Source organism: Mus musculus, chromosome 3, assembly GCF_000001635.26.
Source record: "Mus musculus strain C57BL/6J chromosome 3, GRCm38.p6 C57BL/6J".
Taxonomy (NCBI): domain Eukaryota; kingdom Metazoa; phylum Chordata; class Mammalia; order Rodentia; family Muridae; genus Mus; species Mus musculus.
The window spans coordinates 65,527,483-65,553,018 of NC_000069.6; the positions used below are offsets into that span (position 1 = coordinate 65,527,483).

The 25,536-nt window shown below is 37.7% G+C and overlaps 1 protein-coding gene and 1 long non-coding RNA gene across 2 annotated transcripts in view; one reads left to right on the forward strand and one right to left on the reverse strand.

Moving 5' to 3' along the window:
- On the reverse strand, positions 1-1,932 carry 4931440P22Rik (RIKEN cDNA 4931440P22 gene). The gene is made up of 2 exons (NR_027955.1): positions 1,755-1,932; positions 1-1,683 (listed from the first exon to the last, which is right to left on the reverse strand). It is a non-coding gene; the product is annotated as an RIKEN cDNA 4931440P22 gene (long non-coding RNA).
- The window catches only part of Tiparp (TCDD-inducible poly(ADP-ribose) polymerase), a 27,072-nt gene continuing 2,500 nt past the window's right edge, over positions 965-25,536 (forward strand). Inside the window, exons 1-5 of the mRNA NM_178892.5 lie at positions 965-1,150; positions 3,742-4,702; positions 18,725-18,893; positions 20,043-20,203; positions 25,054-25,329. Coding sequence (NP_849223.2) covers positions 3,783-4,702; positions 18,725-18,893; positions 20,043-20,203; positions 25,054-25,329 — 1,526 coding nt within the window. The 5' untranslated portion in view covers positions 965-1,150; positions 3,742-3,782. The remainder of the gene's footprint in view (positions 1,151-3,741; positions 4,703-18,724; positions 18,894-20,042; positions 20,204-25,053; positions 25,330-25,536) is intronic.

Sequence of the window (25,536 nt, forward strand, 5' to 3'; positions counted from 1 at the left end):
TTTTGAATAAGTACGATCTTTTAATTTTTTTTCTTAAATTCGGATTATACAAATTTAATGTTTATTTCCAACTAAAAAAACAACAACAACAAAAAGCTATTGAATACATGAAGTTACAATCCAGATGCCAGTTTCATGTATATTTTTGAGGTTAACTCTCGGTTCCCTAAGTCTCTATGAGTGCAGGGCGTGGGGTCTGGGTGATGAAGGTCGTAGTTCTAAACCTAGTACACGCTCGGCGCGGAAGAGGCGCTCTGACTTGTTAAATGAATTAGTCACTACGTGATCCGTGGGCTGCAAAACACGCGCATAGGCATCTCTATTGTCAAAACCCTAACATTGGCTTCCCCTAGCGGAGGCTGTCCGGGAACAGGCGGCGGGGCGGGCTCAGCCTTCCCGCCCGTACGGCGCGGGGCCGGCGACCCCGTCTGGAGGCAGCGGCGGAGGCGGCCACTCGCTTCCCCCTCGGGATCTGGAGGCGTCTTGAAAGGAGGCAGATAAACAAAGGCAACCGCACCGAAACCGGCCGTTCCGTCTCACAGCCTCTCTCACATCGCGTGCCCGGGTGTCCGCGGAACACGGTGACCCTGCATCTGTCCGCAGGCAGGTGGAGTCCGCCCCACGCGGCGCGCGCCTCCTCTCCTCGCAGGCTCACGGGGGGTGGGAGGTAGCCTCCCCGGCCTCGCGAACCGTCAGAGCCTCGGGGACCCTCGGCCGCTCGCGAGCGGACACTCCCCTCCCTCCTCCTCCTCCTCCCCGGAGCGCCGAGCCGCCGCGCGCCCCTCCGTCCGGAGCACGCGCACGGGAGGCGGGGCCCCAGCTTCCCGGCACTCACTGATCGCCCGGCCCCCTCACCCCACCCCACCCCCTCTCGGCCCCGAAGCTCCTCCCTCCCCGAAGACGAGCCGGCCCGGGGGAGGAGACCGGAAGCCACTTAAAGCAGAGCTGGAGCTGACAGGCGAGCGAGCTGGAGCCTCGAGAGCAGTTGCGGCTTTCAGCGCTCAGGTCCGCGGAATGGCCCGCGCGCCGCTCGCCGCGTCGGCCGCCCACGACCCCTAGACACCGGCCCTCGTCCTCGGCTCGGACCGCTGGCGCAGAGGCGGCCCTCCACGCCGCGCCTGGGCTGCGTTCGAAGGGCGGCTTGCCTGAGGTAAAAGGGGCTGGGGGGTGGGCAGCGAGCGGCGGAGGGACCCCCAGCGGGATGGCGGGCGCCAGCCTCGCCGCCCCGAGTCCCCGTCGGGACAGCGGCGGATCCCTAGACTGCCCGGGAGAGCTGAATGCGCTCGCGTCCGTCGGTGGCGGGGTGGGATCGGGTTCAGCGCCGGGAGCTGGGCAGGTGGATAGATGGACTGGCGCCGCAGGGCTTGCGGGGCCGCCCGCGACTCCTCTCGGGGGGTTGCAGCCGGGGCAGCCCCTGCGGGAGGGCTCGGCGCTGCGGGAGCGTTCCGGCCGGCGCGCGTTCCGGGCTGCAGCCCAGAAGTTTGCAGGCTGTGTTCGAGTTAACTTTGAGTGCCGCACCGGTTCCCCTTCCTTTTCCCCGCCACCCGGAGTGTCCGCTGCGGCTCGGCCCTGCAAGCTCCGGGACTCGCCAGCCGGTCCTCGGGAAGGAGGCAGGGCCGGGGTGGGGGGGAATTCATTGTGGACTCGCCTTGAGTGGCTTCGGGGAGGCGGGGAGGTCGGGTCCTGAGGAAGGTGGGCCGGGAGTGAGGGGGCGCCCGGGTCCCTGAGGACAAGGTGAGGGCGGGGATGCTCACCCTCTCGGCGAAGTGCGGAGCCCGGTGGAACGGGCGCGGCGGGAGGTCGTGGCTGCGCGGAGCGCGGCCGGCAGGAGGCGTCGCTCGGACCCGGGCGTCTCACTCCTTGGCTGTTTGGAGCCGGCGGTTTCCATGGAAGGTGTGACCAGCTCGTGGTGCCAGACGACCGGGGCGTCACGAGGTGAAGGGTGGCGCGATTGGGTTGCCCGCTGCGGGCGACCGGAGGAAACGACCTTCCAATCTTTTTATTTTTCTGTTATGCAAACTAATTGAGGAACTGGTGGCTTCCGCACTCCACTCCTCTGCTTCCTAGTTGAGTTTCCGAGTTTGGTGGAGGGGCAGTAAGAGGAAAAGTTGTGTGCGTGCGAGTGTGTGTGTGCGTGCGTGCGTGCGTGCATGTGCGTGTGCAGAAGTATAAATAAAATCGCTTTAGTATTTTGCCTGGATTGGTGTGATAGGAGGGGATAGTGTGCGTGCGTAGGGGAAGGCACAGGCGGGTTAGATACGGAGAGGGAATACCACAATCTGTGCCAACTGAGCCTTGAGGCAAGAGCACCGAATGATGAATAATAACGCCTGGCTTGGCTGCTTTCCAGTTATTTATGTCTCATGTCAGATCCCTCCTTCGTGAGGCTTTCTCTAACAATGCCAGCTCATACTGAACTCAAATATTTATTTATTTAAAATAAATAAATCTCTTTTGTACTTAGACTAGCACTTTGTTCCATGCCTTGTGTTTTTCTGAGTTTTGATTATTCAGCACTTTTGTATACATAGACTTATAAATCCCTCCTAGATCTTTATATTCGTTTTTTAAAGCACGAAGTCTTACCATTTTGGGTTTTGACCTTCAACCAAGAACAAAGCATCTAATGTGTGCCTTTTCTAAAGTAATTCAGCCACAAAATACAGACATCCTCAGTGGTGAACAGTGCTAGGTACTATACTGGACTCCTAATGCATGCTTGATTAAATCATAGGTTCTTACATCAAGGAGTTCTTTCAGTCTATTGGACAAGAAAAAAGACCATTAATTGCTCATCACTGTCCCTTCTCATCTGGAACAATCTCAGTAAATACCTGGAAATCTCAGTCATTTTAAAGGATCTGGTTCTTGAAAGGAAAAAAAATTCAGATTCTGAAATTTGGTGTTTTTTAATATTTGTATTTTTTTGGTTATAATATACTTTCATTTGTTTTTTTTTTTTAAAGTGGATAAGTGTAACTTTTCTAAAGACAAGGACCCTTTGTATAATCGTGCTGTATTAAGTTTCTAAGGCACGGTACAGTGGTTGTTGAAGTTAGGCATATCCTGATATTCCTTCAGGAATTTTTTAAAAATTTAGAAATCTTTAACATTCAATAATTAAATACTAGAACTTTCAGAATGTAAAAACATTAGCAGGCTTCTGGCTTTCTCTTGTATCACAATTCACTTGAAAGCTTCTGTGTCTATCCTTACACACATACACACACACACTAGTTCTTTCACTTTTTAACCTTTTAAGTTTATCCTTTTGATGAACTTTCCTCCCAGTGAATTTTGTTTTTTGCAAACTCATGGGACAGATCATAAACAACTGTAAAGGGAACCACAAAGCTAAGCAAGAGATGTGGTTTCCCTGCTTCATCTTCTAGAAAAAGACAGTTATTTCTATCTTACAAAATAAAGTCATACCCCAGTAGAATCACACAGCACTTGCTCTGTCTCCCCCTCCTCTGTGTGTGTGTTTATCAATTATTAAGTCAATACATAAGTATTGAAAAATACATTCTCATCTACTATTATCTACTATTATGCAGATTTTTGCATAGCTTTTGAATCTTCATTTCTCAGTTTAAAAAAAGAAAATTGACCTGTAAGAGCTAACTATAATGCAAGCAGTGATTGCAGATAGTTAACCATAGACTAACGCAAAATGTTTTAATGAATGAATGGGTTCAGTTGTCAGTTTTTAAATGATCATCTTTCTTCCTTTCCTGGTAGGATTTGTAGATACTGAGGCACAGTTGGGAGTTAATCACATCATGGAAGTGGAAACCACTGAACCTGAGCCAGACTGTGTAGTACAGCCTCCTTCTCCTTCTGATGACTTTTCATGCCAAATGAGAATTTCTGAGAAGATCTCTCCATTGAAAACGTGTTTTAAGAAAAAACAGGAACAAAAAAGATTGGGAACTGGAACCCTGAGATCCTTGAGGCCAATATTAAATACTTTGCTAGAATCTGGCTCACTTGATGGAGTTTTTAGAGCTAGAGACCAAAACAGAGATGAGAGCAGCTTACATGAACATATAGTGAAAAAACCCCTGGAAATCAACCCATCGTGTCCACCAGCAGAAAACAGTATGCCTGTCCTGATTCCTGATGGGACAAATGTTGAGGGCCAATTACCAGAAGCGCATCCTTCTACAGATGCTCCAGAACAGGGGGTTCCAATCCAAGACCACAGTTTTCCACCAGAAACCATCAGTGGGACAGTGGCAGATTCTACAACAGGACACTTCCAAACTGACCTTTTGCATCCTGTTTCAGGTGATGTTCCTACAAGTCCTGACTGCGTAGATAAAGTTATGGATTATGTACCAGGAGCTTTCCAAGACAATAGTTTTACAATCCAGTACATTTTGGATACCAGTGATAAGTTGAGTACTGAGCTCTTCCAAGACAAAAGTGAGGAAGCTTCCCTTGAGCTTGTGTTTGAACTTGTAAACCAGCTACAGTACCATACTCACCAAGAGAATGGAATTGAAATTTGTATGGACTTTCTGCAAGGCACTTGCATTTATGGCAGGGATTGTTTGAAACATCACACCGTATTGCCCTATCATTGGCAGATCAAAAGGACAACCACTCAGAAGTGGCAGAGTGTTTCCAATGATTCTCAGGAGCACTTGGAAAGATTTTATTGTAATCCAGAAAATGATAGAATGAGAATGAAGTATGGGTATGTATTATAACAAGTTAAAAATTGTTACATGTTCTAATGAAGCTGAAAGTTTGGTATGGTGGTTTCTTTCAGTAGTGTACCAAGTTTTTTGTTTTGTTTTTTTCTTTTATGACTTTTATGCTATTCTGATTTTTCATAGTGTTTAAATTTTAATGTGGTCTCTTTACCTAACCAAAGAAACATTTTATGATTTGAACAATTTAGATGTCATTCTGTTTAGTATGTATATGTTTGAATGAAAGTTGTACATACATTTGAGTGTTGAGAATCAAGTACTATTTTAACTGTAATCACTTGCCTTTAAAAAAAATCCACTGTGAATCTTACATACTAAACTTACCTAGTTTTTAAATTTTTATGAGTTGAGTAGCTTTTTTTCTTTTTTAAATATAGAAACTAATATTTGGAGCTCTTTTACTAAACATTTTATATCAGTAATTCAGAAGTTCTTCATTCGTACACAGACACATGCTATTTTGATTTTTCAAGGTGTTGGAATGTGTGAGTGTTCTGCCTGCGTGAATGTATGTCCACCTAATACTGCAGAGGCCTGAAGCGGGTGTTGAATACCCTGGCATGGTTACAAACGGTTTTGAGCCTCAACAAGGTGCTAAGAACTGAACCTTAGTCCTCTGCAAGAGGCCCCCTTTTCTTAAAAATAGTTTTAATAAGGTATTGTCCAAGAACTCGATTGCCCCTGAGCTACCAATTCTAATTGTTATGTCAAGAGTTTATGAATTCGCCAGGTGCACGCCTTTAATCCCAGCACTTGGGAGGCAGAGGCAGGTGGATCTCTTGAGTTCGAGGCCAGCCTGGTCTACAGAATGAGTTCCAGGACAGCCATAGCTACACAGAGAAACCCTGTCTCGAAAAAAAACAAAAACAAAAACAAAAAAAAAAAAAAAAGAAAAGAGTTTGAATTCTCAAAGCCACTCGAATCCTTCCATCTCCAGATTACAGAACACTTGAGAGCATTGGCCTCTTCACTGATGAAGCAGATTTCAGTCCACTGAGTACTGGAACATTTTGGTACATGAAGTTTCTGTTTGATTTAGTCATAAGGAAACTAGCAGAGTCATTGTCTTACACATTACACTGTTACTGTAAGCAAGTCAAGACAATCATTTTGGTCCCAGAAGGTCCAACAATTCTTTGATCAATAACATATTGGACATTTATATCTTTAAGATCTTTTTGCTTGAAAAGTAGACAGATTTAGAGCCTTTTGTAAAAACTATAGGATCAGTTATAAAGTAGTTACAGTAGGAACTTGATTTCCAAATTAGTCTTAATGATACAAACTAATATTTATATGACACTTAAGAGAGGAAAAGCATGAGTGAATTGCTATTATAATTGATATTGTTGCTACTACATTTTAAGTGGTCCTTATGAACTGTTAATTACTAATGAAATTTTCAGTGAACAAGAAGAAGAAATAAAAGATTGAAAATAACTGTCAAAAGTTAGGCTTTTGGGGAGTTGACCTGTGGTCATTGCAACCTGGTTTTCCTTGTATTCCAAAGCGATGTTGTGTTTCCTGGCAACAAGATGCAGATAACGGCATGTTGAGCCTTGCTGAGAGAATCACAAACAAGCTGGAGCAGCCCAGGTTCACATGGTTACCACATTATTTGGCTAAAGCTATTAATCTCTGTGGTCAGGCCTGTAAAGCTGGTCGATCTGTGCAGATTGCACATAACCAGGAAATGTGTGTTCAGCTGTGTATATATGTTCATATTGGATCCAGTCTTATATTCAGGAAGAGTGGATGAATGGTGTTTGTTTGTTCTACTTGTTTTGGGTAGTTTATACAACAGAGTCATCAATGCACACTATATCATAATATCATTTTGAGGACTTTGAATTATGTTCATAGTTCTGGGTCTATAGCAGAGACAGGTCATAGTTTAAAACTATGCAGATAGAAATCATTATTTTTCTTTGCACCTGTGAGGATTTAACACCTAAGTTAATCAAAATTGTATGTGCATTGTTTATTTTGTTTTCCGGAATGAAATTGGGTAGTAAATTGAGCCAGGTGTTTTCAGTTTCCTTTGAGTTCTTTAGTTAAGATGATGCTTGTATACTAAAAACACATATATGATATTTGGATGATAAATGCTTACGATGCATTCCTGTTCGCATTCCCTGCTTTTGTAAATCATAGGTGTTGCCAACATCAGCTGGAAGCTAATTAGTTATGGGTCTGGACTCCAAATTTGATTTTTAGACTTCTTTTGTATATGGGCCAGGCCTTCAGAAATTACTGAGAGCAAGAACACTAAGTGTTGTATTTTTTTATTGAGAAAATAATCTCTTAACAGTATAGATACTCATCATCAGGAGATGGTGATTTTTGAGTGGCAGAACTAAGCAGTTTCAAAGGAGCCATGCTAATTGGAATACTGTGTTGATAATTGAAACTGGAAGCTGTGCAAATCTTTTTAGCAACCAAGATCACCATTAGTTTCACATTACATTCATTTCAAAGTAAGTCAGAATGGAAGGGAACCACAAACTGGGTTTTGAAGCTGACTTGCGAGTGAAACTATGACCAATGAGTATTCCTAATTTCTCAGTTCATTGACAGGTTTAGGGTGAACTCACGGTTAGATTTTCTCAGGGAGAAGGTGGTTTTTGTTGTTTGAGACATGGTCTTGCTATGTAGGCAATGCTGTACTAAATGTATTAAATGCCATGATTATAGGTGTGAGCTATACAGCAGCTCAGAGTTTAGTATGTGCGTTTGCCTAGTATTTAAGGATAATATAATTTTACTTGCTTTTAAAACATTGTTATAATCTTGGCTGCTGTGAATGTTTACTGGTAATAGTTCTTAAGAGCCTTTTCAAAAATCTAAGGGATAATGCCAGTAGATAACTTCAAAGCAGCTCTATGTAAGAAGTCAAAAGCTTATGTTAAAATTTATATGACTTGGTGAAGTATCTAAACTAGATACTTCAAGTTGACTGAACTTGACTAGAATAGTTAAATTAGCCAAATTAGTTCTGGTCTATACAGCTGTGATGATGTGTGAACTAATTCATTAAGTGTTGTTGATAACACTGGACAGAGAACAGCTGAAATTTAACTGTGCCTTGTGACTTTGGGTATTTCTTGAATATACACAGCTGTATGAGTTTGAATGTATTTTTAAAATTCCTGTGTAAGAGAAAGAGAGAGCTCCATAAGCAAGAACTTGTTTGAAGTGACTTTCAAAATGGGTGCCTTGTGCTAGCTACTATGATAAAGCCATGCAATGACTTGTTTTTTCTACCTCTTTATGCTGCTATTTACATATGAAATAAAACTAATTGGCATCTATCTGTACTAATCTAGAGAAGTTAGTGGGTCTGTGTGGAGCCATCATGGGAATCAATAGCAGTCATTCATTTACTTTTCTGGCTTTTCATCAATAAGTAGGTTACTTCTGAAGCAGCTGTCACCTGGCTTCAGGTTGAGGTCAGGCTTTTCCTGATGTAATAAAAATGAATCTTGGAAAAAGCAACAATTTCTAATTATTCAGAAGGTTGGGGGATAAAAGGCTATCTGGCAATTCCTGACTATAATTGCATGATACATAATATATTTTATTATCCAGTTGAATCCAAAGCTTTTAGTTATTATTGTACATGAAAAAGATACTAGTGATATGAAGGTGTAAAGAAAAACTCAGGAATACAAGATACTTTTGATTAATTCTTCTGTCATCCTATAAACCTGTTTTGTTTTTCTCGTTACACTAGAATTTCTAGGTTTTCATTCAATTATAAAACAAAGGTAAATTCTTTATATTTCTGATTGGTGATCCTCATTGCAGATTTGAGTGCTATTTCTAAAGAGTGAAGCAGTTTATATCATCTATAAACTATAACTACTGAAGGAATGCTACTAAAATCCAACCATTGTAAATTTGTAACTGTTTTCTATGGCCTGCTAATTTCTTATTATCCCCCGCCCTCAGTTTGAGACCACCAGATAGTGCATTCTTTGTCTGCTGGGATTGGTTCTGGAATGTATTTAGATTAGGTTGTCAAGTCTTTTTAACTTAGATCAGCAACCTTTAGTAATTACCAGTCTTTGTGAGTTGTCGAGAGAACACTGCATGAATGTGTGTATCACTTTACAAAGAAAAAAATCTTATTTTGAGTTATGTTATAATTGATTCTGGCTCAGTTTTGTGAAAGGTGGCTCAATTCTTAAAACTAACCAGTGCTTCTCTTTTATAATTGAGTTACTTTGTATCTTTGAGAGATAAATAGATTGCTATAGATTGAGCCACTTTCTGCTAGATTTTGGACTTAGAGTTAGTATTTTATATTTATTTATGACAGGGCTTTCTAGGGACCAGGAACTACACCACATAGAGATTCCGTTAATTTTTTTCCCTACAATTGTTAAACATCACCTAGCCCAGCCTCTGAAATAATAACTAAAAGCCTCAAATTGTAATAAAAGAATTTGAAATTACAAGCGGTAGATTTTAAAATACTATGTGAAGTTTGAGATTAGATTTTTTTATGTAAAATAAATGAGCTTATCCTGGTTTGTATTTTGTAGATTTATAAGTCCATACAAAAGATATTGCAAGTTTTACTAAATATAACCAATTTTATGATCAGAAAGACCAAATTTTAGAAGTTGATGCTAGCAAAAAGCCTCTAGTTATCAGATTTTTCCTTTGTGACCTAGCCAGTTACTGTTTTTAAGGCAAGCATAGAAAGTTAATTAAGCATTCCTCTCTGTTGTTTCATGGGATAAAATGTGCCTGTCTTTTCAGTCTTTCTCTGCTTTTTTCTGTTGACTAACTTGAGTACCCTCTTGACCAGTAAAGAACCCTTTCGTGGTCATTGCACAGGATAAGCTTTTAAAAGAGTGAGAATGGTTAGGGTGAGTGTTGTGTTGTCTTTCTCATATTCCAGTATTTGTACCACAAGAAATTATGAACAGCATATTGTAATCTTCCTTTATTTACTAAGTTGTATAAGAGTTTAGTAAGTTTGTATTCTTTATGCAAGTCCAAGTCCTTTGCTTTACTGCAGTTGCTTCTGAGAAATAAAGGTTTGTATTATTTATGTTTGTTGAAACCACTTCTCTCACATTAGCTATATTTTTTTTAAAGAAAATTCCATTTTTTGCATTTTAAGAGATTCTTACCCTGATTCTTCTTGTTCGCAGTAGCTGTAAGTTCTTTGCTCCAAGTTTCTACCAGCACTGCTTAGTCAGGCATCAAAGAATAGTAGAGATGGGAACCCAAGGATCAGCTTTGCAGTGATACATGTGCTTTCAGGATCTTGCTTACATTCTGAGCTTCACATCTCCCACAGCTGCTCAGGGTGTAGACAGAGCAAAGAGTACAAAGTACCCTAAATAATTTCCTGTTGTGGTTGGTCTTTGGTTTCTGACTGTCACCTGGTTTAGCTCTTTTATTTTCAGGCACTGGCACAATAAGAACAGAAAAAATCCTGGATTTTCCTTTCAAATACTCATCTTAATTTAAAAAATAAATGACATTCTTGAATCTGGGTAAAGAATGAAAGAAAAGACTTTTCTTATTACTTTCTGACATTTGGATTAGCAAAAAACATCAGAAGTGTTGTATCAAGCCTCTTAATGTCTTTTCTGTAAAAACTTCCTTATCCTTCCCACAAGAATTTGCATGAGGAGCTGTCAGTAATAGTTTCTCTGTATATTAGTTTGTGTACATTAAACTTTAGTCTGCTAAAACTTGTTTACTTTAGATTGTTAGCACCAGAACATAAACAACCATCAGTGAGTCTATTTCTGTTTCTCTTACTTACCAGCTAAATTTATTTAAAGTAACTGGAGGAAAAAAATATAAGGCTAAATAAATTTGGAATTTTTTTTCTGGAATAATTATTTTTGAAGAGTCACTTGTAATTGAATTTTTTTTTCCCTTTGAGACAGGGTTTCTCTGTGTAGCCCTGCCTCTGCCTCCCAAGTGCTGAGATTAAAGGCGTGTGCCATCATTGCCTGGCTGTAATTGAAATATTAAATCAGAAATAAATTGACTAGTATATTGTAGTTTCTAGACATTATTAGAGTATATTCTATAATGTTTATACTGTCTTATGTATAGATGAGTTCTAATTTGAGATTATCTTAAAGTGATTTAAAGGATATTTATATGTATCATAAGCATTTTTTCATTTATGTGGAAATGTTTTATAAATTTTACTTTAGCCCTTTCGACTTTCAGTTTTTTAATTGATCACTTTGAAACTTCTCCTTTTAAAATATTTTACTCAACAAAGGGGATATTCACATATTTCAGTAATCTTTAACTATATAATGTAGGGCAATATAAGATATAAATAGAACCTTTAGTATGACTTTTTAGGGGAAAAAAAAACCTAAACTGTTTCCTTTCCCAGCTTTTCTCATAGAAATTACATTTCACTTCCTTATTAGGCCACAGTTAAATATATTTCACTTACAGTTACCCTCTACTTGTCTCAGGACATGTGATTGAACTTGGATCAAAATTAAGGCTGTATGACATTTCTGGCATCTTCAGAGTGCAAAATTTAATCCCAGTTCTCTGAATAGATGGCAATAAGATCTTACAAGAATACTTTTTATTTACAAAAGAGTTTAAGATTAGTCACATGACAGAAAATTATTTGTTTGTATATGTTCTTGGCTTTCGTCTGCAGTTACTATTTTAGCAATAATAATAATAATAATGCCTAACGTTCGGTCAGTTCTTTTCCTTGAGTATGGCTAATATAGTCTGTTTTTAGTGTTTGCTTTGGTTGAAATGGGTATGAGTATGGCTAATATAGTCTGTTTTTAGTGTTTGCTTTGGTTGAAATGGGTGCAAAGATGGGAAGTAAAGGAAAATGGAGGGTCTTTAGGAACTCTAAATATAGGATCATTAGAATGTTGGCAAATATTTATGTGCATTCAAGTGACTGTGTCTCAGTGTGACTGGTTTTGCTTTGTTTTAGCATAAGCTTTACTAACTGCATGTTCTTCTTTTCTTCACATTGTTTGGGATATTTTTTTGTTTGTTTAGGAAACTTAATTACCTCTCTTCTCCTTTCAACCTCCCCCCATCTCCATCACATCCCCCCTCTCTCATTCCACTGTGTTCTTTTCTAGAAAGACTTCAACACATTAAATGTCTGACATGTAAATCAGGCATGAGGTTTTTGGCATATAGATAAGTGTGATGTCCCAATTAAAATTGCTTGCCTTCTCAGAAATTCACAAACATGTTTCTGATGTTCCAGGATCATTCAAGGGAGCGCCGCACATGGGCTTAATTTTGCTTAATGATCATTTTTTAAAATGCACTATATCTTACCCCTACCCACGACTTTTAGTATTTAGAAACATTAGATATGTCTGTCATTCTAGTTTTATGTTAATAGTTCTACTGAGTAATTAATCTATGTCTTGGTAATCCTGCCTCTGCTACATCATCCTCCTTTAAAGTGGTAATCAACATTAAAGGTTTCTTATTTTTCCTCCATGTATGTGTACCATGTGCATGCTTGGTGCCAAAGAGATTAGAAGAGATCCCCTGAAACTGGAGTTACAGATAGTTGCAAACCATTATGTGGGTGCTCAGAATCAAACCCAGGTCCTCTGCAAGAACAGAAAGTGCTCTTAACCACTGGGTCGTAATCTCCAGCTCTAACATTTGGTTTTTAATAATGCCCATAGCTTCTGAGATCCATATAGATAATAGTATAAACTCTGAAATTTGTCTTATGAATATGTCTGTGATATAGCTACTTTGAAACACAAAAGGAATCTGGCTATATAAATTGTATATAATTTTAAGCCTTTAGTGAATAGTTGAAAGATGTTGCATGGAATGTCAGCATTTATAAATGTTTTACTTTCTCTCCAGGAGCTCTCTACTATCTGAGGCAATGACAGAAGAAATCATAATTTGTAACAGGATATGATAATTGACAGTGATAGTGCTTCTAATATAGAAAACTATGGGCCCTCCTTAAATACTCTCAGATTCAAAGAATTGTTACCTAGGCTTGGTTATTACATGTCTGTAATCTGGCAGGGGAACTGCAAGTTCAAGGCCAGCACAGGCAGTTTAGGCTTGTCTCGAATAAAAAGGGTCAGGGATGTAACTGAGTAGTATGATGGATGCTTGCTTGCCTAGTACGTATTTATGCGAACATTCATTTTATTGTCTACTTTGAGATAAGGAAGAAAGCTTACTTTTAACAAAGGGGATATTACCCATTTTCATAAAAGTTTAACCTCATATAAACTATGGTGTAAAGAACATAGTCCTCTGAAGTTTAATGACTATAGTACTTTAACAAAATATGTTGGTATATTATACACCATGTCTTTGGTTCTCATTTCCTTGTAACATCTTGAAGGATATAAGCTGACAGATAACCCCAGCATAACTGAATTCTGGAAACATCAAAGCCATGTATCAAAAGCTATATTTTGTGTTCCCCGTGAAATTTCTTCAGCAACAATAGCAAACATTCCCATCTGTCAAGTTTATCTTAAGCTAGGAGATTCTCACATACTCTCCAGGCAACATTTAATCTTTTCCTTCTATCCTTATTACCCTCAGCTTAAGAATTCTGTTTTTCATGATAATAATAGAAGAGGGCTACTTATCGTGAATGTTTAGTTCAGCTTATTAGGGTGAGTGCTAATGTTTAAGGTCATAGATTTACCCTTATAGAAACTGCTTAACTCTTCTTTTGTTGTTTGTTTGTTTGTTTGTTTGTTTTTTGGTTTGATTTATAATGTTTTTGAGACAGGTTTCTTTGTGTAACAGCCCTGGCTGTTGTGGAACTTACTTTGTAGACCAGGGTGGCCTAAAACTCTTGAGATTTGCCTGCCTCTGCCTCCCAAGTACTGGGATTAAAGGACTGGTTAACGGCTTAATAGGCAGAAAGCCAAGGTTCCGAAGTCTAGTGGATCTCATTAAATTGAGCAGTGTTCAGAAAAGTTTATACTTAATTTACTTTCTTAAAGTCTCACTTTTAATTTTTATTGGCATCATTTTCCAAGAACACAGATTAGAAATAAAGGACACATTCTGGACTCTTTGAGAAAGTCTTCTGTGTAATGCAGACTGACCTCAAACTTGATCCTTCTCCTGCCTCAGTCTTCTAAGTGCTATTATGTGCTTCTACCACACCTGGTCATCACGAACTCTGTACTTTCTTACCCACATGTAATTAATTGTTCGTGATGAAGTTTGATCGTAACCCTAACCTCTCAAGCAGCCCCCTTTTATTGCTTCCATAGTCTGTCAACATTTGTCTCGTAATTGTTAAACATAGATAATAAATATGCTAATATATTGCAAAATAGTGCTAGTCTCTACTCTTCCCTCATCTTTCTTCATCCTCTACCGAAAATAAATCACTTTACTGGAGTAAGCTTTATAAAAGGCAACGCTGGGCCATGCTGATCTGCTCAAAGGATCAAGCCCTAACCTCTTAACCCAGCATACAAAGCTCTTCCTTATCTGGCTCCAGCCAATCTCTCGAGACCAGTCTTATCTCTAATCACCTCCCACATACACTCTGACCTCCCACATGAACTGCATGTGCTTCTTGCATTGTATCCTCATGCTCTGCTTAGTTAACTTTACACATATTAAGTCACCTCGTGGTGGTCTAGTAACTAAGTTCACATGTCACATTCTGAAGCAATCCTTGTTACCTCTCCTGATACCTTTATCAGCAATGGCAGGCCTTATTTGGTATTTTCTTAAAGATCTCACTATGTATCTGGTTGGTTGTCATTATTTTCTTCATTATTACATCTAGTTTATTTTGTGTATCATGGGGTGAAGGGCATATGCTATGGCACAATAATGGAGGTCAGAGGACAACATGTCAGAATCAGTTCTCTCATTTTACCATGTGGATCCTGGGAATGTCAGGCTTGGCACCAAGTGTTTTTTACCCCAGAGCTATTTCAACAGCCTCTCAAATAAAAATTGTCCAAGACAATTAAATTGTATACTGAGTTCCCAGATGTATAATGTATAAACAGAAAACTATCTGAGCAAGAAATGTAGTAATTTTTGTTTTACTCAACACATATTTCTGTATTGGTTTTGATTGTTCTTTTTACCTCTGTTAATCTTTCTAGTTGTGGGGTCTTTTCACTTTTTTTTATTTTTTAGTATTCGAAATATATACATGTATGATATGTGAGGCATACTTGTGCTCTTATGTGGGTACTGGTACATACATTGGTGAGATATTTCTGGAAATGCTGCTTAATTAATTAGTATGTGAAGTTTTTGTGAGATAAAATAACCATTGTTAAAAACTATGAGAATGGGGTCCTTTCCCAGAATTCCAAGTTAGTTTTCTATCTGGATTTTTGAACAAGTATGTGTGATGGTATGTTCATTAGTAAAACATGTAACGGGGTTTCTAATTTTAGTCTTTTAGTAAGTCCATAGCTGTTGACAAGATGTGTTTTGTCCCTCTGATGAATGATGAGGTTATAACTAAATCCTACAGTATAGTGGCCATCTCCTTTGTATTCTGGTCACCTCTCAACTTTTATGCTGAGTAGGGTTCTCATCTGTCTCCGCTTTTATCATGATACCACCCCACCCTGCCTCCTTAATCTTTAGCATTGTTTCTCTTATTCAGTTTTCACACATCCTATATTTACTGCATCCCTGTCTGCTTTTACCCTCTTTATCTTCTGTCCTCCAAGGTCCGTCCTGGATTAACTTCTGCTCTCCCGTTGCCTGTACATGGTATGCGGATCCTTTGTGTCTTATGCACTGTCGAGAAGATCTTCTTCAACTATTTGAACTGCTCAAATGTTCTAAGGAATAAAGCTCTTAGCTCATTTTACTTGTTCTCCTGCACAGACTCTTGTTGCTACTTTATAATATTTAAACTGTTGTTAAAATATTTTCTTAAATACTCCTTGGACTAATACACATACATACATACATTAACTTTCCCTGGCCATTATCTTTTCCTGGACACCAAGAACCACTTTTTCTCCCACAACATTGCAAATCTATCATTTACTCCAATTGTTTAAATATATTGTTTGCCACTGGTGAATCTATATAGACAGATGTATACTATTTCTTTGAAATCCTTGCAAGATTGAGATCAAAGCTCTTTGTGCATTATCTAATTCAGCACCCAATTCATTGCCATGCATAGATGACTTGTAATTTCTTTCTTGATAATAGTAAATAATGGCTTGATAGAGAAGATGTTGAACACTTGTTAATTAATTATATTATGTACATGTGTAGCAATTCAAATTGTAGAAGAAAAAACCTTTTTGCTTTAAATTTTTAAAAGATCCCCCGTTTAAGATTGGGTAGCAAAATCAATCCTATAAAAGATATCACATTTGTTATTTTACCTCTGTCAAGTCTGGAAAAGCATATTGAAAATGAAATATAGCCAAAACAGTACTTTATTTAGTACACCAATCTAAAGAAAGTAAATTAGGACTTATCATAGCAATTTCTCAATGCCCAAAGGACTGGAATGCATAGAGGGTGTAGCAGAAGCCATGTTCGTAGATGTTTTCTCATGCATATCACTATCTATAAGGTTTTTAATGATAAAGGCTTATACAGAAATTGCTGAAGTGATGTCTACAATAAAATCTAAACAGCAAAAAGCAAGAGTGACAAAGGGTTTTTTTTATCTTACGGAGAAGCAGTTCTGGAAAATGAGCTTAATGGGGGGAAATTTGTTTCGAAACTTGAAATGTCCTTCAGAGAAAGATTTCTAGCTCTCCTCAGTTATAATATCAGATTTCTCCTTTATAAAGTGACGTGAAAATTGCCTTCTGCAACTTAATATGAAGTTGAACTTAAGCATAGGAATTTTCAGGGTTGTTTTCCTTTTTCTAGAATCTCCTATGATCGTTTTTCCTTTTAAATTAAGTATTACTAGTTATAAATTTTAAATGAGAGAGTGTCCAAATGTGATTTGCCCCTTATTTTTTAAAGTTCCTAATTATACAGAATAAATGGGTTTCATTATTTCATAATGAACTTGGAGAAAATACCCCTTATGCTTGTTCTTAAGCCTCCCCTCTCAGTCTTTTTTTTTTTTTTTTTGGTGGTGGTGGGGGGGTGTTTAGAGACAGGGTTTCTCTGTATAGACCTGGCTGTCCTGGAACTCACTTTGTAGACCAGGAATCCTCCTGCTTCTGCCTCCCGAGTGCTGGGATTAAAGGTGTGTGCCACCAAGCCCGGCTCTCTCAGACTTTTTCTTCTCCCTAATAGTCTGTCTTCTACATTCATGTTATTTTTTTTCCCAAAATGTTATTTTCAACTGCATTTTATTATAGTCCCATTTCATTCTTAATTTAACTTGTATGTTGTTTTAGAATTCTGGAATCACGCTAGGGGTGTTTTTTTGTTGTTTTTGTTTTGTGTGTGTGTATGTGCACGCACCTTCAATTATACATGTGACTTCAGTTTTGCTTTGTTTTGTTTTCCAAAGAGTAGGACTTAATCATAAATTATGACATGAAGATGGAGAGAGAAGTGATAGATTTTCCTTGACATTTGCCAGGGGTGTGTGCTTGGAGAGGTGCTAGATATTCATGTGAAAAAGGAGAGTATCTTGTTGGTTTGGAAGTATACTCTGTCATTCTTATCATAGTACTATAGTGTCATCCTTAGCATATTACACAAACTAAGGAATGGCTACAGTAAATAGTTTAACTTGTGAAACGAGTTTAATTTTCAAACATTTGAGTAGAGAGGGGTTTTTAGTACTCATTTACAGTCCCTGAAACAAGTGTACCAAAAGCACAGTTGGATTAGCTAACAAATGGCCAGTAATGAATACCCTTCTCAAAATCTTGTTTTGTAACCAGGAAAATCTGCTCCAATCCTTGACTTCACCTATAAAGGTTCACTTGATCTATTTTATAGATATCCCTTTAGACGTCTGCATTGAGAATGGAGAGATCCAGAGGAAATGCATTCAGGAGCTTAATTACAAATATTTATAGTATTATTTTTAAAAATATTTTCTTAGGGAAATTTGCAGTTGTGCATTATACAGGGCAGAGAACAATGACATTTACTAGTTTCTTAAAGTTAATGGTTCAGACCTTTCATCATGATCTAATGATTCACTAAAGAGCAAATGTTTTATTTAGGTCATCCTTTCTTTGTCAATGATTTAAGTGAATTTGATTCTTATAGTGGACTTGTCTCCCAATAATATGAAGATGTAAGCTAGATATGGTGGCCCAACACATATAATCTCAGCATCTGGGAGAGGAAGGTAGGAAATGAGTAGGGCTTAGCTATAAAACAATTCAAGGCCAGCTCAGATCAGACTACATGAGACCCTGTCTTAAGAGAAAAAAACTAATGTGGAGATGTTTGTAAAGGCTTAATTTAGCAATAGTAGACGATATAACAGATGACAAAATAGTTTCATAGCTAACTCATTATAATTCAAACTACTTTTTAACACTTTCCCACTTAAAGAAATGAAATATTGATGCTTGTTGAATCAGCACTACTGGCCTCATCTGGTGCCGTTTTTCTGTCATCTTTTTTGCTACCTCACCAGGCAGTATTATATATCTACATTGGAACAGGTAACCTGATGCTTCTGGGGTAAAAAAAAAAAAGGTTTTTTTTTTTATTTCTCTGCCTGATTTTTTATCAGTTTCATTCTTCATGCTGACTCACTGATTGACTTCGAGGGTTTGGCTTATTGTAATCAGGGAGAAGAACCTAGGGTTGTATTTATTGGTAGCTTTGGTCAGTAATGGCAGTGGTTTATTGTTAATAATTTTTTAATCATACCATAAGCACACAACCTGGAAATGTTGGTCTAGTTAGGAATGAACATATAGAAAATATATGTTGGGGAAACAACCAATAATGTTCTTTTATACCAAATAAACAAATTATGACAGTTCTACATCAGGCTATATTAGATAATCTTAATGCCCAATAAGATATTTAGTTACTTTTATTTAGCAGGTCTTTTTTTTCTTGGGTCTTTCTAGAGGACAAGACTTTTGGGCAGATTTGAATGCCATGACTGTATTTGAAACAACTGAATTTGACCAACTACGAAGGCTGTCTACACCACCCTGTAGTAATTCAAACTCTATTTACCACACATTTTGGAAATTCTTCTGTAGAGACCACTTTGGATGGAGAGAGTATCCTGAGGTATTTACATGTTCTTTTTTTCTTTTAAATAAATTTAAATTTTTTTCCTGTGGTCTTTTTTTTTTTTTCCCTTTCCAATAGTGACTAAGCAGAACTGACTATAATAATCAGACATCTTAAGGATGTAAATTTAAAAGTCTTGCTGGTACAGGTAAAACTTCTCTCTTTGTATTTCTAAAAGTGTATTTCTTTCCATTAATCTGAAGACCATAATAGAATGCCACTAAATGACTTTCCCAGAACCTCACAGTATAGAGATACTTAACAGACTCGGCACCATCTTTATAATAGTTTTGATGAGAACTGGTGTAACTTTTGACTGTATCTGCCGACTGTGCTTATAGAAATCTAATCGTGTTAAATCTACCATTTTTAGAAGCCTAAGGGAACAGGAGTCATTCCTGAGTCCATTGAAGAAATGCTTGAGTACATTTCTTTATTAGGCTGTGGTTAGGCAAATCCTCTTTTCAGAACTCTGTCATGTGCACATGGTTCTCTAGTATGATATAGAGGAATTCACCATGGCAAAGCCTTGCTTGTAACTTAACCCAGTAAAACCTTGACAATGGGTGTTAGAGATTAATTTCTCATCCCACCGATCTGTTTAAGACATTACCAAACAAGATGACCCTAATTAAACACAATATTGAACCATATTCTGATTTTGTCATTTAGACTTGATTGGTGTCTACCTTCCAAAAGGAGGAAGGGGCTGTTTAAATGCAATGCTTTGACTGTCCTTGTGCCTTTACTCTTAGGTTTTCTAGGCTTAGAAATTGGCTGGGATTTTTTTGTTTTGTTTTGTTTTTATTTCTTTTGAAATTTGAGGACTGTTAACTTTTCATTCCTCTCTGAAATTTTCCTTAACAAATGTAAGTCAAGAAAGTCTCTAGGACATCATTAAGGCTGAAAATAGAATAGAGTTCTGAGCCTCACATGTGTCATAAGGCAGATAGCTATGCTCTTGTGAGCAGGGGGTGTCTTTCTACTTGTAAGGCTAAGAAATCCTAAATACAGGAATTAGCTTGATTTATTGTATTTGTTGAAATTCCTTTGATGTTAGCAATGAAGTAAACTGGTTTTTGCTTTCCAGTTACTTTTTTTCATGTAAATTGCATTTTCATTTACCTTCTGTTTTCTTCTCCATAGTCTGTTGTTCGACTAATTGAAGAAGCCAACTCTCGGGGTCTGAAAGAAGTTAGATTTATGATGTGGAACAACCATTATATTCTCCACAACTCATTCTTCCGGAGAGAAATAAAACGGAGACCCCTTTTCCGTTCCTGTTTCATACTGATTCCATATTTACAGTAAGTATCCAACTGTTTTTCACTCTTCATTTTCTTACTTTCCATTTATGTAAATGTACTACTGGATACCAAATTTAAAAGAATTATCTTGGTTACTATTACTGGAATGTGAAATTGTGCATTCCTTACATTTAATTCTTAAGTAAATCGAGTTCAGATAACTACTATTCACCCAGTCCTAAAAGCATGAGTTCTATCTTGGCTTTTTGAACTGAAAAAACAGGGTACAGTTAACATATTTATATAACTTAAGTAACTTGTATTTGGATTAAGCAGAGCTTGCTTCTTATAAGGGGACTTTTTCCAAATTACAAGTTTACTTTAGGGCCAGATATACCATTATTAGAATTTGGTTTTGAAGGTGATACTAAACTTAGTGTCAGTTGGTCCATTCTGATCCTTAAAATAAAATGCAGTTTTCATATTCCTACTGTTTTTATTTTGAGTCATTCATGGCAAACTCTTAAAGAATTTAGGTCTGGGGTTAAATAAGACCATTATAAAAACAAGATAGGTGATAAAAGTAGGAGGCCTCAAGTTTTAAGCCAGCCTGGGATACATACCAAATTGCAGACCAGTTGGGGAAACCAAGGAAGACCCTGTCTTAAAACAAGGACACAAAACTTGAAAATAAGAAGAATCTCTCAGAATTAAAATTCAAAATCATTTTGTAATAAGGTCAATTTTAGAAATATATTGGCTTGTGTTTTCTTCCAAGTTCATATGTGAAAATGAAATTGTTACCTTAGTTTTTCTTTCTTTAATTAGAAGTAATAAAAAACGCAATTGCTGGGATTTCACTCGCACAGCTGGAGCTAGTGTCTCCATCCAGTAGTTAGGAACATGCTGTCCTCCTGATGAGACAGTAGAACTCATTAGTGAGACCAGCAGCTTGGCATGCTGAGCTAACAGAAGCAAGATGTGGCTCCTTTGGAAGGATAAAATTCCTTTTTCAAATGCTGCATTGTTGGAAAAGTTTTAAATAGTGAAAAGAAATACTTTAAGAGATTATGCCTTTAAAAAAACGTATACTCATTTTAAAAGTATAAAATATAAAAATAATATAAGCATAAATATGATATAGAATGAAGAATTACAACAAAAGAAAATAATTATTTGCTTTTTCTTTTCAAAAATTGTTTTAGTCTTCCTGTCTGAAACAGTGATAATACAGGTCTAAAATGAGAGATCAGCAAATCAGTGAGAATAGGGAGATGTTTGAAGAAGAAAAGCACAAAATAAATTGACAGGGTGAAATGTTAAATACAGCATCCTATCTGCTCTCTGGTCTACAGCTACAGGACATTCCCTCCTAATAGGGATAAGGAACAAAGGGCATTGGTTCCAAAAGCAGATTTCACAGGTCATGATCTTAGCTACAGAGAATGCTTCGTGTTTTCCATTTAACTATTAAATTCAAAGAACCAAAGGAAACAAGAGATGTGGGTCATACAATTCCAGCAAATTCCATTGTATAAAGAGTGTTTCTGATACTGATAAAAGGAATCCTGTTCTTTAATATCCCTAGAATACCTGAGCTGAAGTAGCATAAGCAACAAATCAAATTCAGGGGCTTGAGGGGCTGTGTCTCAGAGCTGAAAGGATATCTATTTCATGTAACCGTCTCATGGTTATAAGAATGCCAAACATAGTTTCTTTGACTCTTTCCCTAGAGGGATAAAATTAATCCAATTTTATTTCAATACTGAAATTGGTTTAGGAAACATTTCAAAATGGTAAAGGGGAGGCAAGGATAATAAGGTTGGAATCTGAAAAGCTATAAACAAGTATACTATTGTGATACTATAAGGTGAATAGAAACAGTGTTCTCAGAAAATAGTGGTACATTTTAACATTGCTTAGAACACATACATACATACTTTAAAATGGCAAGTATAAGTATAAAAGTCCATCATGATACATGCCTTTGTATATGTTTCAGTAAAGTTAGAATATTAGCCTGATGAAAGTATGTATATGTGGGAGTCGGTGTTATCCATGTAGGGAATTTAGAATATCTGCATATTTGTGCTTATTGTTGCACTAATAAATAATCATCCTACATGCTCATCAACAGAGAAAAATGTGTTATATGTATGCTTGGTTTTACTCGTCCACAAAGGAAAAGAAAGTCTTTTGAAAGGAAATGGATAGTCCTGGAGCTCATATTAAAGGAAATAAGCCAGCGTCACACAAACAGTTATTGCATGTTTTGTCTTCTATAGGATCAGATTAAGCAATATATCTGTAAGACAGGCATGAAAGTGGAACAGGAAGTCTAGGAGGAGGATGGGGGACAGTAAACAGACACGGAATGAACAAAGTACAAAGGCATACATGTGAATTATTTACTTCTCTCGTTGCTTTAACAAAAAACCTGACAAAAGCAAAACTTAAGGAAGGAACAGTCTGTTGTGGCTCTTGGTTTAAGGTACAGTTGATCGTGGCAGGGAAGTTATGATAGAAGCTATGTGAGATAGCTGCTCGTGTTACATCTACAGCCAGAAAATAAAGAAAAGAATGTTTGCTGTCTTTCTTTTTATTCAGTCTTGAGACTCAGACCAGCCATGGGAACATCTTTACAGAATGCAAAAAGGTTTATTTCCTGTGTTATTCTGAATCCTGTAAGATGAACCATCATAGGCAACTATAACATAATGAAACCCATTCTGAATGCCAGATGTAAATAACAAATAAGTCTTAGTAGAATGTTGGGGAAGAGTCTTACCTTGTTGGAAATGTCAAACCCTAACAGTAATGGAAAGCCAGGTAGGCTAGTACCTACCTTGGCAAATCAGGGTAGGAGTTAGGGGCTAAATGGAGGCTCTTCTGTAATTTGTTCAGAACAGTGATGATACTTTAAGAAGAGCCAGAGTTTTTTGAGACTGATTAAAGCAGTGGAGCGTCTCTTTAGAAAAGCATACCAGTGAAAAACATTTTAACAGGAAAATAAACCTGTGCCAAGTCTCCAAAGGAATTTGTCAGCTCTCAGAAAATGATCCAAAACACAAGAAATATGAGTCTTTTGTTGTAATAGACGGAGGGACTACTTAAATCTGCCCCTGAATTTCAGATGAGGGTGGTAGGGGTCCTAAGTCCACTCACTTAGAGCTTTGTCTTACAAAAGGGCTTTGGGGAGCATTGAATTGAAGGCACAGCTACTTACATGAAGCTGTCAGGGATTAGAGAGGGCAATTGTGTTTCTATAGCATTAACTTAATAAGCCATCTTCTTACTAAGGAGTAGTGGCAATACCAGTAACAGTGCTAAGAGTCAGACAAATCAGCCTGGATCTACCATATTAGTAGCTTTATTTTATTGTAAATTGTGAAATGTGGAAGTGGAAAGAAATAAGCCTGGATTTTAAAATATGTCTGCTATATCAGGACAGAATCATTAACTACTCTGAACTGTTTGTTTATTTGAGGAGGGGGATAATCAAACCATATTGCAGTTCGTGTGGCAGGGACATTGTGAATGAAATATATAGTGTGTGCTCAGTGGGCGACTAATGACAGCGGTGATATGTACTTTAGAGACGAATGTTCATATACAACTATAACCTCTGGGTCACAAAACTCTTTTGAAAATGTCAATTTCCAAATCCACTTGGCAGGCATTACTCCTTCCTTGTGACCACCATGTACTGATGAGCGAGTGTTACAATACCCTGACACTGAAACTAGGTCTCAGGGTCAGGATTTCCTGATTCTTTGCTTCTTCCCTTTTCCTTGTTTTGAAAAAGCTAAAAAGTATGATTTAAATATATGAACCAGACAGGAAAAAGTAAACCTATTATTTATGTAATTCATCTTTGAAAGTAACAAAGTTGAATTTAAAGATTGAATTGTGCACCCTCTGGAATCTGCTCTATTTGGGGGAGGGGCCCGGAGATTGAATCCAGTGCATTAAGTATCATAGGTCATCACTTTTTTACTTGAGCCCATCTACCCTTAATAGGCCCCCAGTTTCTTTTCTTTTTTTTTTTTTTTTTTTTTTTTTTTTTGAGACAGGGTTTCTCTGTGTAGCCCTGGCTGTCCTGGAACTCACTTTGTAGACCAGGCTGGCCTTGAACTCAGAAATCCACCTGCCTCTGCCTCCGGAGTGCTGGGATTAAAGGCTCCCCAGTTTCATCTTAATTACATCTAAAATTGTAAAACTGGAATAATATTTAGTGATTGTTTTAATTTTAGTATTAGAAAGTGAATGCCTGCTTCATGACTTTTGTTACTTTTTATATAGAAAGTAAAGGTTTTAATTTTTAACCCCAGAAGTTCCAATTTAACACCTCCCGTACCTTATTTCCCATCCTACATAGTCTATAGTGATAGTAATTTTTCTGCTTAGTGTCAGCTGAAAGAAGCATGTAAATTATCGTTGTTTCTTTGAGACAAATCTTTTTTAAACTGTATATACAAAAGAGGACTCTAGGAAGATTCAGAAGTAAAGATACTTGTAAGTTGCTCCTTGACTATTTGGTCTGAAGCAGTGCATTTCAGAGTTGTCTCCTCAGAAAAAAAGCAAGAAATAAGCAAACGTGTTTGCTCTAAGAGCCTGTTGTTGTTTTTGTTTGATGGGGTTCTTTTGGTTTGTTTTTTGAGTTGTTATTTTGAGACAGTTTCCCAGGGTGGGCTGAGGTGGTATTTCTCTTGCCTCTATCTACTGAGTGCTGATATCATCACAAAGCACTACACACTTGGGTTTGTTTTGCTTCTCTTAAGTAAATAAATAAAATTAGTATGTAAGTATTTAAGCTATTCAGTCATAAAGTTGGACAGTACTACAAAGCACTATGTAATATGAGATGTATTAATTTTTGAATGCTTTACCTAGTGTTTTTCTCATTTTAGGACACTTGGTGGGGTTCCCACTCAGGCTTCTCTGCCTCTTGAAGCAACTTCATCACAAATCATCTGCCCAGATGGAGTAACTTCAGCCAACTTTTACCCTGAAACGTGGGTTTATATGCATCCATCTCAGGACTTCATCCAAGTGCCTGTTTCTGCAGAAGATAAAAGTTATCGAATCATTTACAACCTTTTTCATAAAACTGTACCTGAATTTAAATACAGAATTTTACAAATATTGAGAGTCCAAAACCAATTTCTTTGGGAGAAATATAAAAGGTGAGTCAGAAGTATGAAAACTTAAGAGCATTTCTTAATATAGCTATTGTCAAATATACAACACAGTAAACACTTGCATAGAGTTTAATATGTTCATATTTTCATGTAGTTGCACACATGTAATAATAATACAGCTATAAATAGTATTATTAAAATAATGACAAACTATAGTATGATTTTTGGCATTTTACTTTTAAACCTTAATAT